Below are 16,326 nucleotides of genomic sequence, written 5' to 3' on the forward strand. Positions count from 1 at the left end.
GTGAGGTTAACACTCAGCCCTACAAAACTCCTTGTTGTACAACTGATGTCTTCACTCACCCACAAAACATGGTACCCAGTATGTATGAAGCCCTGTAAGAGAAATAGTTCCCAGACCCCGTACCGGGAACAGGAGTTCTCCTCTGAGCAGTTGGTTTGTTGTGAGGCTGTGAACACACACGTGAACCACCTATCTGGTCATGGAATGAGGATGCTGAGAGACAGGGCAACAGTCTGCCTCTAGCACAGGTACAGAACTCAGGCTAGAATTGCATGGTAATCTCATGCCTGTCTTTACCTTATTTTATAAGCTCTTATTTTTCTTTTCTCTCATTGCCTCACTTTTTAGGTTGTTGAATTGTCTGAATTTTTGCAAGCTATTCAAATCCTTTAGGGAATAAAATATAAACATGAATCGGGTATTCTCAGTTGCTTTGAATGTTCAGAAGACAAAATGTATATAAATTATTAGTTTTCAGAGGAACTAGAATATACTTAATATAGTTGGCGTTAAAACCATGACTATTCTGAATACGATGAAATTCTAAGTTCTTGTTCAATCTGTATCTCTAGTTGCTAGTGCTATGCTTAGCATATAGTAGTTGCTCAGTAAATATTCCCTGCAGGATTTGAACAAACAAGATCTCTCTGCACTTAAAGGTTACCACCCTCATGTTCTGTAGATACTGAGAAGCAAAGAGAGGCTGTGTCACTCCAGTATTTCCTCCATCCTTGTCACATATGGGAGGACACAGCTGGCACTTCTAACGCTCTCCTGTCTCCCTCTCTGCAGACTCACATTTCAAGACTCCCTCCCGGTGCAGTGGCAGGACAGTCCGTGGCAATCGAAGGTGGGGTTTGCCGCCTGGAGAGCCCAGTGAACTGACCCTCAGGCTGAGCATGAAGCGTCTGAGAGGCATTTCAGAACCTGAGCTTTTCGGGGTTTTTAACTGAACTTGGATGTTTTATCTTCGCCATTTTATAATTCCTGTTGCAGCCTCGTGCACTGCTCGCAACACTACTGCTGCCGTGGTTAGCGCTTAGTGACATGCAGGTCTTCAGCAGGTGACGGGACTGAGTGTGCGTGTGTATGTGCGTGTGTGTGCAGTGCGTGTGCTTGCTTCTCCCCTGATGAAATAGAAACTCCTTACTGTGTAACCTAAGACCGGGAATGACTAAATCATCTTCACAAAATGTGTGCTTTACTGTTTACAAGTAAAACCTAGAGTTGCAGGAAACATTTTTGATTTCATAAAGAGGTACCAGCTGTTGTTGATGTAATGTGTCCGAACTGAAGAGTAAATCTACTTGTTTAAATGATTTGACAGTGGTAGTGCTCCATTTAATAACAGTAATAAGTGATACAGTGTTTTATTTGTTAACCAGTTTAAGTGGATCCTGTGGTAACTTAAACTGTTATTCTCATCCCTCATATGGGGCATTTTTCTTTAACAAAGAATGGTTTCAGTGAAACAATCTAGCAGAGAATTAAGGTCAGAACCTTTTTAAATAATAGTCTTATTGATAAAGTTTGTACTTCTTTCCTCAAGCTTTTCTAAGCTTAAATACTGCATATCTTCGAGCTATATGTACTATATTATGAAAGAATATGTAAAGAGAACATACAGTAATGCACAGTCCCTAATTTGTGTATAATGGAATGTTATTTACAATGTAACACTGTAAATAAGAAAGCAAAATTTATGGGAAAATTCAATATTATCTTTGTTTCCTGTTTAAATATATTTTTAAGATAAAGGCACAAAAATAAAAGAAGCATATTACTGGGTACAGTGTGTGACTCCTCTTCTTAGACTAATAAATTAATCTTTTGAATCCTAGATTGGAGAGCCATTTTTTATTTTGTTTGTAAAAAGTTACTTCTTCTAGAAATCATCCCTTTATCTTTGTTGCTATGATTCTGATAGTTCAAAACCTGTCTTTGTGCAGTTAGGCCTGGACACTAACATGATGAAAGTTGAACTTAGCTCATGATTGAATGGCCAGTATCAAAATCCCTAAAATGTTTATTGCGAGTTGATAAAAACTAACAAAGGGAAGGAGTAAGACCGCTTTGGTTTGAAAAACTGTAGTGGCAGCTGAAAACTCGATGGTTTCAGCTGATAAATTGCTTCTAAATGTTATAGTTAGTGATTCTGGAGCCACATAAGAAAACCAAGACTTTTCTTTTGATTTTATGTGTAAGAAGTGGCTATCAAGAAGATACTAAAGATAGACTCACTCAGGGAGAGGAAGTTCCCTGCACCATATAATCATGGCTCGGGCGGTAACTGATAAAGCCCCAGATGAAATTATATACTTGACATCGATGTATGGCCAAATTATAAAGGAAAGACAACCAAAATGGAGTGGGTGTAAATATGAATGATTTGGGAGTTGCTGATTTATATTCCTTGTACAGGCAATTACATTTGTCTCGCTGTGTTCTCGTAGACAGGTTGGTGCCATGATATCTGTTTCTCATTCTTAATGAGGCTGAGAACTTAGTAAGTGATGGGCTGGCTGGTGGGGAGCCTTTGGCTTCAAAAGCTTTCAAAGACCTGTTACCTGTTGGCAGAGTTTTTTGAGGAACTGGACTGGATCACGTAAAACTATCAGGACACTTTGGAGTCTGAAAATCATCTGACCTATTTCACCAGGAATGCCATTTCTTTTCATCTTCTTTTGACTTTATTCTACTCATATTTAAAAGTTTGGGCTTGTTAAAGACCCTTTTATGAAGATTTTAAAAACTGGTCAGTATAAAAGAGCACAGCCCCTCCAAGAACAGTTTGTTAAAGCTTCATTCTCCAATTTCTTTTTTCTTTCTTTCTTTCTTTTTTTTTGTTTTTAAATTTAAGGAATATTGTCAAACCAGGAGGGAAAAAAAGTGATATTCAGAATCATTGAGGCACCAATGTAATGGGCAGTATAAGTGCCTTAGTGATAAGATCAGATATTAAAGAGCAGATACCAGAACCAGAGGATATTGACAGATATAAAATCAACCTCATTTCACACAAAAGTAGAAAGAGTCGAAAGAAACAGATAAGAAAGTAACTTCATTCCCTAGTCTGGTTTATATCACCAAGATTCTGAAGCAGTATTTTAACATGGATGAACTTACCGTCTGCCTATATTCCATTTCCTTTTAAGACCTGATCATTGGATGCTCGGTTCTCTTGAGTACAAATAAGCCTGGTCTGGATCCCTCAAGGCCATCACTGCAATCCTGCTCTGGGTTTGGAAATGGGAATCTTCTGGAAGGGCGAGGAGATGGAGGCCATGTGCTCTACCTTAAAGGAGCCTAGAGTGTCCATGCTGTCTGATGAGGCATGAAGGTCTTGTCCAGGACTGTCCTTCTCGCTTGTCAGCTCTGCCTCTCCTCCCTGCCTCCTGTGTGTCTGCCCAGAGCAGACCCTTTCTCAGCTTTTCACTGCTGCTTCTAAACAGGAAGTTGAAGTCCAATATCGATGTATGTATAAATCCGTCCTAAATGCTAGTCTGTGGTGCTTATCTGTGAGCAAAAATGGATGAATTGTAGTTTATGGCTATAGGAACCTCTTTGTTGGCTGCTCAAAAGTCTTTTTTGCCTAATTCCTCACTTTCTCCCATGTTTGAGAGGTGGTGATGGTGCATTGTAGTTACCAGCAAATATGCAAGGTTTGGCTGTTTTGAAGCACTGGTAGGAGGGGGAGGGAGGAAAGGAGGCTGTGAAGAAGGGAAGATTTAGAAAAGTGTGGAAATTATTCTTGAATCTTGAGATTGTATTAAATTATTGTGGATTTTTTAAATGTTTACTTGTTTTTGAGAGAGAGATAGGGTGCATGGAGGGGTGGGAGGGCAGAGAGACTGAGAGTCCCAAGCAGGCTCCTCACTGCCAGTGCGGAGCCTGACGTGGGGCTCAAACTCATAAACTGTGAGATCATGACCTGAGCCAAAATCAAGAGTCCGATGCTTAACCAACTGAGCCACCCAGGCACCCCTGTGGATTTTTTTTTTTAATCTGGTCATTGTTATTATAAAAGCAATTCATGCTAATTACAAAAAAAAAAATCAGAAAAATAGGAAAGCAAAAAAACAAAACAAAACAAAACTCATAACTCCACTTCCCTAGAGACAACAGTTAACACTTTATCTTGTACCCTTTATGACCTTTTTATGCATACACTTTCTGTGTTTTTAACACCGAAATGGGTTTATATAACCTGCCATTTTCACTTAATAATGTCATAGGAAGATGTCCAGACTTAATAAGAATTACCTCATTTATTATTGGTTCAGCTAATGTTGTTCAGTACATATATTTTATCCTAAGACTTCTGTGGAAATCTGTCTCTACTAACAGACTAACAATACAGTCAGCATCTGTTTTCTCAGGGTACAGATCCCTGCAATGAGCACTGTGAGGTCTTACTTGCCCTTGAAAGCCAGCTGAGCAGGTGTCCTAGGGCAGACCATTGCCATTGCCCATGGATCCTCCATTGCAGAGTACCCCCAGACAACATGTAAAGGCTAGTATCTGCACCTCTATGCCTCAGGACTTGTTCTGGAACCATAGAAAACTGCACCGTCCCTGCACACAGCAGGCCAGAAGTGTCAGGGAATCAGCAAGGCCCAGAAGCAGCTCACAGTTGATGAACGGAAGCTGTATGAGCATACTAGTTCCTTTGCTTCTTGGGTGGTATAAGTCGGGTGTGTGTTTCACACTGTGTTTGAGAGATTTTCCATAGAAGTTAAGCTTCAGTTGCCGCCTGTGGCAGTTGACTTATTAATACACCTTGTGTTGACTTTTTTCCCTTCCCTGTTGCCTTCTTAGTGCCCCTGTTTTATGATTCATGGGGTCATCTCCCAGATGAACTGTTTGTACTTGCCACCCTGTCTCAGGGTTGCTTCTTGGGGACTTGAAACTAAGAAACAATCCATTCTACATACTCTTGGCCAGGAGGCATTTATAGCCTCTTCTGATTGAGAGGATGAATTCACCAGTCTACTTGTGCCCTGCACTGGAGTCTCTTCCTGCCTTGTGCTCCTGATGAACCATTTTAATCCATAATATCTGATTGAATATTCTCCAAGTGATAAGGCTGGATGTGCCACAAAACTGGAAGGAAGAGAGCCTGGGAGGCTCAGCTGATTAAGTGCTGACTTTGGCTCAGGTCATTATCCCACGGTTCCTGAGTGTGAGCCCCATGTCAGGCTCTGTGCTGACAGCTCAGAGCCTGGAGCCTGCTTTGGATTCTGTCTCCCTCTCTCTCTGCCCCTCCCCCACTCATACTCTGTCTCTCTTTCTCTCTCTCTCTCTCAAAAATAAATAAAACATTAAAATTTTAAAAAAAAGTGGAAGGAAGTTCATAGCCAAGTCAGTGATGACAGGCACCTGACAGCAGGAGACAAGTGCATACTTTTAAGGAGGTAGGGAATAAACAAGCTAAATAGCAGCTCTCCATCAAGAATTGAGGGACTCCTTAAGAGAAAGAAACTGGAATTGTGTTAATGGGACTGGGAAGAGACCATAGCCAAAGGTGTGTTATGAAGTTAAGAGATTTGAAGAGACCGAAACAATGGTAGCCAGTGTTCCCATGTCATGAACACATGTCCACCATGACCATGCATAACAACTTCATATGGCACCCACTTTCAGAATGCCACCTCTCAAGCCTAGATATCCCCAACATAATTTTGTGGTTAATTTTTTTTTAAATGCCTCCCAACATTTTTCTTAAAATGTCTATTAACTTTTAACGTTTAACTAAAATGTTTATTAAAATCAACTTTTTTTTTTGACATAAACCCTACAATTGCTCAACATTGTGAATCCCTTTGTGCCATGAAGCCCAGTCTCCTATCCAACTTAAGCTTGCAGTGGTTAGTCATGGGGTGAAGGACCAAAAGGGGACTATGGGCCCCCCACCCAGGAACACTAGTCCAAGAAAAGATTGAGCCCAGAAAAAATGACCCCCTGTGAATATGATTAATTTCTTTTACTTTAGCTATGTTCTAAACCTTCCCCAAATGCAGATTAAGCAGGGAAAGGAGATGTGGGTGTGTAAACGTGGTGAGCTATATAGGTGGGAGTGAGTGAATGGGAGGTTGACCGCATAAGAGTAATCCTTTTACATTAATATTTGCCCTGGGACATTAGGAATTCTTAATGAATACACCACTTTTCCCCAACACTTAATTTGGGTTCAAATTCATAAGGTATTAACCCCAATGCCTATCATCAGAGACCTACAGGCTGACCAGATTAACCAGGCAGTTTTTCTTTGCCCATATACTGCTGTCTCTGAAGTGTATGGCCACAGGAAGGATTAAATCTAAAACTGGCAAGAGCCTCCCTCCAAGACTCTGCTCTCAGCTTCCAGAAGCCTGGCAGCCAAGCCCGCGGTGGTTCACCGTGACCAGTTGTGGAAGGCGGGAGAGAAAGCAAGCACAGTGGTCTCTCCTTTACATGCTAGAGTCACTGAAGCCCTGAAACCACAGTGGCAAAGCTGGAAAAAACTGGGTTTTTCTCTGCCTTGATGGGGATTTCACTGATTGACAACAGAGCTTCAGAAGCTGGAAAGAAAAAAATGCTAAACAGTTCCTTAACCACTGATGTCACTCTCCAAAAAGGTGCTCCTAAAATGGCTTTTTCTGGCCTTGGAAAATCCAGGAAGAAGATTTTGTTCTAATATATGAAGAAAAATATGTTCTTTTTCATTTATAAGTAGTAAGATTATAATCTGTCCACCCACGTTTTTCTCCAAACCTGTTAACTAACAGTCTTTTCCATCTAGTTAATGGTAACTCCATCCTCTTGGGTGCTTGGGTCAAAATTCTTGGCGTCCTCTTTTTATGTTTCTATTGTTGCATAACAATTCTCCCCAAATCTTACAACAACTATTTTTTTTTTTTTTCTCACAATGCTGTCAACGTGGCTTGGCTTCTCTCAGTGGTTTCTCTGTGGCACTTGCTGGTAGTCACAGGTATGCTGCATTCAGCAGGAGTGTGAACTGGGGGTTGGGCTGGATGAGCTTCCTTTTTTTTCCACATGCAGGCTCAGGGCCTTTCCCTCTGCTCGTGACCACTCTACATGGTCTTTTCATGCTGCTTCTCCCATAAGACATGGCAGCTCAAGGTTCCCAGGAGCATAAAAGCAAAAACTACCAGGCCTTTTTAAGGTTAGGTCAGAACTGGCCCAGCCTTACTTTTGCCACATTTATTGCTTAAATCAAGTCCTCTGGCCCACCCCAGATTCAAAAGGGGACTGCATAACTGTATAAATACAGAGGGAAGGGTCTTTGGGGGCCATCAACCTGAAATCTTTGAATCTACTTCTTCTCCTATTTTACAACTGCAAGAAACTCTGCACAACAGAGAACAAACTGAAGGTTGATGGAGGAAGTTGGGTGGGAGATGGGCTAGATGGGTGATGGGTATTAAGGAGGGCACTTGTGGGGCACCTGGGTGGCTCAGTCAGTTGAGCATCTGACTTCAGCTCAGGTCATGATCTCGCGGTTCTTGAGTTCGAGCCCCACGTCGGGCTCTGTGCTTACAGCTCAGAGCCTGGAGCCTGCTTCGGATTCTGTGTCTTCGTCTCTCTCTGCCCCTTCCCTGCTCATGCTCTCTGTCTCTCAATAAACATTTAAAAAATTAAAAAAAAAAAGAGGAGGGTACTTGTGATGAGCACCAGGTGTTGTATATAAGTGACGAATCATTGAATTCTGCTCCTGAAACCAATATTACACTGAATGTTAGCTAAAATTTAAATTCAAAAAAGCATAAAAGAAACAGTCTGTTAGTAAATGCTATTGGCCCTCCTTTAAAATGTGTCCTAAATCCAACCACTTCTCCCCCTCTCCACTGCTACCATCCAGATCATCTCTTACCTGAGAAATTACAACAAGGTCCTCACTGGCCTCCCTGCATCCAGAGTTACTAGTCCACTTGGCAGCAGAAGGAGTCTCATCATGGTGTTCCTCTGCCCCAAACCTCTAAACAAATGTGTCAGTTATATGGTAGATTAGAAAGGGTTGAGTTCCAGAGGAAAAAATGAAGCAGAAAGGGGACGCAGAGTGCTGACGGGAGAGTGGTAAGGAGGGTGCTCACTGAGAAGGTAACATTTAAGCAAAGAGTTGAAGATGAGGGACGAGTAAGCTATGTGGATCCATCTGGAAAGAGCTTTCCATGGAGAGGTAGAGGCAAATTCTTAGAAAGATACAGACCACCACAACTGACTCAAAAAGAACTAAAAAATCCAAATAGATTTATAACAAGAGATTGAGTTGGTAATCAAAAGTCTTCCCAGGAAGCAAGTCCAGAACTAGATGGCTGTACTGGTTAATTCTACCAAACATTTAAATAATTATTACCAGTTCTACACAAATTTTTCCAAAATACAGAAAAGGAGGAGACACTTCTCAACTTATTCTACGAGGTGCAGACACTTTGAGACAGTCAGGAGGCTCTCCTCAAATAGTTAAACACTGAGTTTTTCCCCTCCTAGGTACATACCCAGGAGAAATGAAAACATGTCACACAAAAACTTGTACATGAATGTTCATAGCAGCGTAATAGCCACAAAGTGGAAACAACCCTAAAGTTCCCCAACTGATAAACAAAATGTAGTATATAATACTACTTTTTAGTAATATAATTTAGTATATAATACTACATTATAGTAATATAATGGAATATTATTTGGCAATAAAAAACAATACAATACTGATAAATACTATAACATGAATGAACTTTGAAAACATGCTACACAAAAGAAGCCAATCACAAAGGACTACATGTTGTGTGATCCCATTTATTTGAAATGCCCAGTGTAGGTAAATCTCTAGAAACAGAACCTATAGATTAGTAGTTTCCTAGAGGTGGGAGGGATGAGGGACAGGGAAAGTTAAGTGGTGATAAATAAGGAGTGTAGGGTTTCCTTGAGGATTAATTAATGATGTGCTTAAATTAATTACGGTGCTGAATGCATCACTCTGTGAATGTAGTAAAAGCCATTGAACTGTATACTTTAAATGGGTGAATTGTATGATAATATAAGTTATATCTCAATAAGTTGTTAAAAAATAGAAAACAATTTAGGATATAATTTAGGAAAAAAAATACTGGAAAAGAATACCATACCCTAGCAAATTCTTCATTTTCCTGGTTGATAATTTCCAGTGTTTCCCAACATTTTTCACTTGCATTATTAAAAATTAAGGTGTTTTTAACATAACCACAATAACTTAGCCATAGTATTACGTCTAAAACATTTTATAATAATTCTTTCACATCATTACAAGTCTATTAAATGATTGCATTTCCAATTGCATTATGTGTTACTATGTGCTTGGGCTGCCATAGCAAAGTACCACAGCCTGGGTGGCTATGAAATTTATTTTCCTCACAGTTCTGGAGGCCAGAAGTCTGAGATCCAGTTGTTGGTGGGATTGATTTCTTCTGAGGCCTCTCTCTCTGGCTTTACATGGCCATCCCTATCTGTTTTGTTTGGACATTGTCCTTCCTCTGTGCATGTCTGTGTCCTAAGCTCCTCTTCTCATAAGGACACCAGTCATATTGGATTAAGCCCCACGCATATGACCTCATGTTACCTTAATTAGCTCTTTAAAGGCCCTGTCTCAAAAAAGACACATTCTGAGATACTGAAGGTTAGAACTTAAACATATATGGGGTGCCTGGGTGGCTCAGTCACTTAAGAGTCCGGCTCTTGATTTTGGCTCAGGTCATGACCTCATGGTTGTGGGATCAAGTCCTGCATTGGGCTGTGTGCCATCAGCTTGAGACTCTCTCTCTCCTCTCTGCCCCTCTCCCCCTCAAAATAAATAAACTTTTAAAAAGCAAACAAACATATGAATTTTGGTGGGGGAGGCACAGTTTAACCCATAATACATTATAATGTCATTTAAAAAATGTTTTCTTGTTGGAAAGAAATGTTTCCTTTTTAAAGGAAAACAAAACACAATTTCCTAGTATTAATATTACTTCAAACTATAGCCACTTAAAAATGTACAAACATAGAACTAAGTATAAACTTCTTGTGTGTAGAGCTCTTTTACAATTATAAATCCAGGTAGATTTCCAAGTGAATACAATATCCAAAATCAGTCAAAGTTTATATTAACAATGATATGATGGCTATATTACATTGTTTTGTTATTATTTTACCTTAAATCATTATTTGATTTTATTTTGGTTATTGGGTTTTTCCATCCTAAAATTTCCATGTGATTTTTCTTTGTATCTCAAATTTCTTTGCTGAGGCTTTCTATTTTTTTATTCATTTATGTCAAGCATGTTCATAATTGCTTGTCAAAGCATTTTTATAATGGCTGCTTTAAATTCCTTATCAGATAATTCCAACATCTTGGGCATCTGTTGACTGTCTTTTGTCATTCAAGTTGAGATCTTCCTGGTTCTTGGTATGAGTGGCATTTCACTGAAACCTGGATATTTTGGTTATCATTTTATGAGTCTCTGGATCTCACTTAAATCTTAAATTTAAAATTTTAGCAGATCTCCTCTGATGCCACTTTGGTGGGAGAAGGGGGGTGCTCCCTTGTTACTTGCCAGATGGAAGTAGAGAAGCCTGGACTCTCCACTTAGCTGCTTAGATACCCATAGGGGAGTGGCTCCTCATTACCGCCTGTGGAGGTGGGAATTCAGGCTCCCACAAGGCCTTTTGCTGACATCCTGCCCACTGTGGGGAGGGGGGGAAGAGGCTCTTTACTCCTTGGAGGAGATGAAAGTTTCTATTCCCCCTCAGCCTTCTTAGACACCACTTGGAAGAGTTGGTGTGGGGGGGGGGGCGTTAGGATGCTTGTAACAGCTTAATAAGGATGGAAGTCTAGGCTCTCCCTGTGACCTTCACTGGAGGGGGTGGGGCTGGGGTTGTAGCCTTTTTATTTACTGTGGTATTTGGCTGAAAGTAGAGCCATTATTGTCTAAAAGTTTTCTGTTCTGCTAGATTGCCCTTTCTTGGTCTGTTGGCCTGAGAGAGCAGACTTTTCCTGGGGCTCTTTTGTCTGTGTCCATTGGTATTTCTGGGTTGCTGGCTCCTCCACTAACCAGTCTGGGATAGATGAGGCAAAAATGAACTCTCAGGGAACTCATGACCATGTTCCTTAGGACTCATGGTCCCAAACTGGCCTGCCTTCTTTTCTCCACCTGTCCAACTTTTCTCATGTTTGTTTTGTATATAATGCCCCATGTTTTTAACTGCACTTAGTAGTAGGAAGGAATAAGGGAAAATGCCTCTACTGCATCTTTCAGAAGCAGAAGTCCTGATTTTTATGATAGAAGCCTTTATTTGGAAACTGAGTATTTCACTAGCTGACTTGATTCTTTGATTTTAAACTTGACAGCCATCATTTGAGTTGCTAACATGATTGGCATTATACTTCTTTTTTGATAATGAACCTGTTTTTTAACTACATATCCATTATTTTTCTATCCAATCCACTTAATAGATACCCTGGGAAATTGTGATATAGCCATTTAATGAAAAATTCCTTAATTGAGGGTTTAGTACTACATTTACTGCTGGCAAACGTTGGTGCATAGAGAGACTAATCCATGCACCACCTCTGCTCAACCCTGAATGTAAAGATAATACCACAGAGGCTATTTTGTTTTCAGCATAGCTTATTACTGATCGTGACTTGGTTCTCTCACTTATTCTTTTCCAGCCACCTATAATCTTCATTTGGCATCAACATTACTACAACCCCAGATACAAATGCAAATGAAATTGCCTGGCATGAATTAGTTGCAAGGTGATCCCTGAATATGTTTGTATTAATTCATTTTAGTTTATCATCAAAATGAAAAATTCTCAAGTTATAAATTCATTGAATTCATGGGTTCTATGGAGGCTACATCTATATGGACTCACAAACTCCAATTTGAGAAATTTAAGTCTGCACCATTTCCACATTGAGCTAGTTAATAAGAAGAGTTACTAATGTACTACAAGCTAGCCTGAAGGTAGTTGTTAAAAATTGGGGCACATGGTTGGGGACAGACAGTCCCATCTGACCAGTAGAGTAATGAGGATAATAGGTTCATTCTTTACTCATCTGTATCTGACAATCCTCCTCCATTTCCATTACCATTTCCAGTGTGATCCAGCTGACTTCCAGTTGCTATACTCTAATTACCATACTCTGTATCTCTGTGCTGGGAGTTCTCTCCAAAATCACAGAAGACAGCTCTGCCTGTGGCATGCCAGAAGGACCAGGGCATTAACATCTCCTGGAATAGCCCTCAACTCATGATTCTCAGGAGTTGGTATACAAATACCCCAACTCCTTTACCTCTGGAGTGGGATATCACTGGGGCTAGTGTTTGCACCATTTCCCAGAATTTCCCTTTGGTGTTTCCAGTTTCCCACAGTGGTGACTGCCTTGCTAATGCATCTTTTATTGGCTGTCTTCCCCTTTCTCATCTCCTATCCCCACTATCAGTGTTTCCTGTACCTCCCAAATAAAGCCCTTGCACTCATATTCTTATCTCAGGATTTGCTTCTAGGAGAGAAGCACATTATAAAATGCTTTTGCTTATGATAACTTATTTGACCCATAAAACAACTCTGGAAGAGAGAGAAAGTTATATTGGTTAAGTCTAGCAATGGAATGTGAGTCCCACGTTCTGTTACACTCTCTCGTGTATCCCAAGAACAGCACCTGGCATGTTGTAGATGTTTAATAAATAATTGATGAGTAAAGGAAGAAACTGATGCTCCTGTAAGCAATTTTATCAAATTGCCAGTGAGAGAGCCAGGGTTCTTTGACCCAAGCACAGTATTCTCTCCATTATACACTCACGTCCTGTTCTTAACAGGACCATAGCCTGCAGAGGAACTTAAAGATGACTTAAATACGCCAATATTGTTAGCCACCTCTAAACCATAGTGATGTCAATGGTTTCAGAGTTAGTGGAATACAAAGATCTGTGAGGATATTAAAGATATTTATGGGACAAATTGCCAAGTCGCACAGACATTTGGGGGGCCACATCATTCCCATGGTGACCATCTGGAGCTGCAAAGGCCCATAAAATAGAGGCAACTAGTCTTTCTCAGCTCCAAGGTAGTTAAACACATTCTAGCCCAGACTTGTCTTTATATTGTTTTCCTCATTAGCAGTATGAACATATAAAAGTCATTTTACTTGAAAGAACCTTGTTTAACACTCCAACTTATGCTTTAAAAAAATTGTATCATACCTTCTTCTAGTGAGTTCTATAATTAATGGACACTTGTAGATAAAACCATATTTATCAGTATGAACAGAGAAATAATATGTATTACAGTTAGCTATCAGATTAGATATTAACTCATTAATCAATTTTTACTTAAATCATGCATCTTCCCTCAAATGAATGGTTATTCTGTGAAGCCATTTTGATTCCTGAGCACTGCTTTCCTTAAACTCCTTAAAGTCATCAGGCACATTAAAGGATATCCGATTTCATTGGTCTAAGCTGAGTGATCACAATTCATCAAGGCATGAAAAGTCTGTCCAGTCTTGTGGAATATCATTAAATGGTTCAAGGACGTTTCTAATCTTAATGATGGCCAAGGGGGAGCAACTATTACGATGATGAATGGGAATGAATATCTGGAGAAAGTTCAAGGCATGTTATACTTACAAAGACTAATACATGTTGTTTATCTAAATCATCCAACTGATTAAAGAAACACACAAAGCCCAAGACAGTTAAAAGCAGAGAACCAAATAGGCTTTGACCTACCCTGGTATATTTATCGCTGACCATGTCATGCGTGTAAAATGTATTGCTCCACCAAGATGCCGTGTATATAAATCGGGAGGGTCTTTTGAGGCTGATGTTGAGTAATATAGGCTGTCCAGTTTATTGCCTGGCTAAATATTTATATAGAATGAGTTCATTGATGGTGGGGAAGCCTCCATAAAAGGAGTCTTTCAATGTTACTAACTGATTAGCTACAACGCCTAAGGCTTAGTAAGAGCTAGGTGGTGGTAACTTTGATACTTCCGCTCCTAAAATCAATTCCTGAGATGCTCGGTGTTTTGAATCCATGCTCTGAGTTGGATGTGTGTGTGTGTGTGTGTGTGTGTGTGTGTGTGTGTGTGTGTGTGTGTTTACCTCTTGGTACCAAGACCAGTGCAGAGCCTGCAAGGAAAGAGGAAATGCTTTTTTTTTTTTTTTTTGGTACACCCCTAGAAGAATGCTCTTTGGAACTATCTTTCACTGGGAGAACATGTCTATTAAACTCACACTTAGTTCATGGCAGTCAATGCTGGTATAAAAGGGGGATGGCTCATTTTATATCATAAAGGCCAGAGAATAAATCTCTTATCCAGGGGACTTGTTTTTGGCTCTCCTTTCTCTGGGCAAGAGCAGGAAAAATCAACCACACAGGTGGCTGGGAGGATGTTGGGCCACTGTCCAAATACTTAATCTTAGTAAATATCTTTTCATTAGGTGTGGGAGTGGTAGGTTGTTGGGCTGAAATAGTACAGCCATTGCTTAAAGGATTGTTGAAAGATAAGAAACTGGAGTTGTTGAAGATTTAGAATTAAAGACTTTCTTCACTTGGATTCTGAGACACTTAATGCTTTTTGGTTTTCCTCATACCTCCCTGGTTTCCTTCTCAGTATCCTTTTATGGTTTCTCTTCTTTTCCTGGCCACTGAACGTTGGTGGTCCCAGTGCTTGGTTATCAGCCCTTTTTCCCCATAGATGATTTTATTCTGTCTGGTGCCTTAAGTATCATGTCTCCCAAATCTCCAGCCTGAACTGCACCTAAACTCCAAACTCCTGACTTGGTATGTTCACTGTAACACCCAATAAAGCATTTCATAATGTGCCCAACACAGAACCCTTAGTTTCTATCTCCCCATCTCCACCCCCAAGCCTGCTCCTTCCCCCAGAATTCACCATTTCAATTGATATTCTCATTTACTCAGTGGCTCATGTACAAAATCTGCAAATTGCCTTTGAGTTCTCTCTTTTCCTCATCTCCACAGCAGATACCCTACGCTGCAGCATGAGGAGCTGGCTGACTTAGAAAGATGCATCCTAATTTGGTCTTGGAAGATGCAGTAGGTAGGACACCTGATGAAAAGCACATTACTCCAGATTCCTTCAAGTTGTTTTTTCTTTCAATGGGCATAGGTATTTCAATGCAGATACGAGTTTGACCCATCATAGGGGTCAGCTATGTAGACTTCAAATCCTGGGTCTATGTTTACAAAACTAGGAGTTTCAGTCCAGCTCGTAAGCTCATGGACGGGGGCACAGGGCAAGCTGTTGTATGTCAGGTGGACCTTTGTTATCTGTCTGTCTTTGGCCACTGCAGGAACAAAAAATGTGAGGAGAACTGACAGGAGCAAATCAGTCCCTGCTCCTCCCCCGATGGCCATGGTGGCCATGGCACCACTCATCTCCTGGCATTTTTCCTTCTCTAGGGAAGGAATTCCTCATCTTCCTTCCTAACCTTGCTTCATTCCTCAGCTTAGTGCCATTGAGAAAGCATGGCTTGTCCTCCATGGGATCCCAGGCCAGCACTTTCATATTGCTTACTTTATTTTTCATAATCAAACATTGATGGTGAAAAGCATTTCCTTCTCATTATTGGAAGTATAAAAGTGATACGTTTGATATACTAGAAAATGTCTTAAAAATGAGACAAGGAAGAAAATTAAAGTCCTTTAAAATCCCATCGCTGAGAAATAATCACAGCACTTAACATTTTTAAATGTTTTCCTTGCATCTTTTTTTTTTCTTAGTGAATTTATATTTGGAAGAAAAAAATTGTACCAAATTTTGTCTGGAATTGGACTTTTTTGTGAGTTATTATACACAAACCCCCTCATAGGAAGAAATTGGCATTTCTGATCAATGCAGGTGCAATTTTCTGATGCATTCCAATGGGATTAAGATCACGTTTGAGAAACCAGTTACTTATCCTTCCAGGTGACTCCCAGCTGTCAGTAAAGATTCTAAAGATCTTTAATTAGACGTTTCTTTCACTTGGTATCTAGTCTAACAAAAGTTACCTAACCATTTCTTTTCCCATAAAACGTCCCCCCCTCCCCCGCCAAAGTAAGTCCTTGGATTAGCCTGATATATATAGTTCCTTTCCCTGCAGCAAGATTGCCATAAAACTTTGACTCTTAATCAAATTTGGAGCAGGGTTCAGCAGTCTTATTTAGAAACCAACTTCTTCCACCTTCATTTTATTAAAAAAAAAAAAGGGGGGGGGGTCAATTTCATGTAGGTAGAATTTATATATTATAAAATACACCCATTTTAAATGTACTGTTCAATGAATTTTGGAA

The 16,326-nt window shown here is 40.1% G+C and overlaps 1 protein-coding gene across 9 annotated transcripts in view; it reads left to right on the forward strand.

The window, feature by feature from the left end:
* TASP1 (taspase 1) overlaps nucleotides 1–16,326 on the forward strand; it is a 320,757-nt gene that overhangs the window by 282,414 nt on the left and 22,017 nt on the right. For 2 of the 9 annotated variants that reach the window (XR_015249355.1, XR_015249357.1), the window contains one exon: nucleotides 793–855. The exons of 5 other annotated variants lie outside the window; for them this stretch is intronic. Coding sequence is in view for 2 of the 4 variants with exons in the window: in XM_025932090.2 (XP_025787875.1) it covers nucleotides 793–885 (93 nt within the window). In the remaining 2 variants the exon portion in view is untranslated. Of the gene's footprint in view, nucleotides 1–792; nucleotides 1,841–16,326 lie in introns of those variants that run through there. 2 more of the 9 variants (XM_025932090.2, XM_086701669.1) reach the window with 1 other exon arrangement.

Source organism: Puma concolor, chromosome A3 (genome assembly GCF_028749965.1).
Source record: "Puma concolor isolate L17-30 chromosome A3, mPumCon1.1.hap2, whole genome shotgun sequence".
NCBI classification, from domain to species: Eukaryota; Metazoa; Chordata; class Mammalia; order Carnivora; family Felidae; genus Puma; species Puma concolor.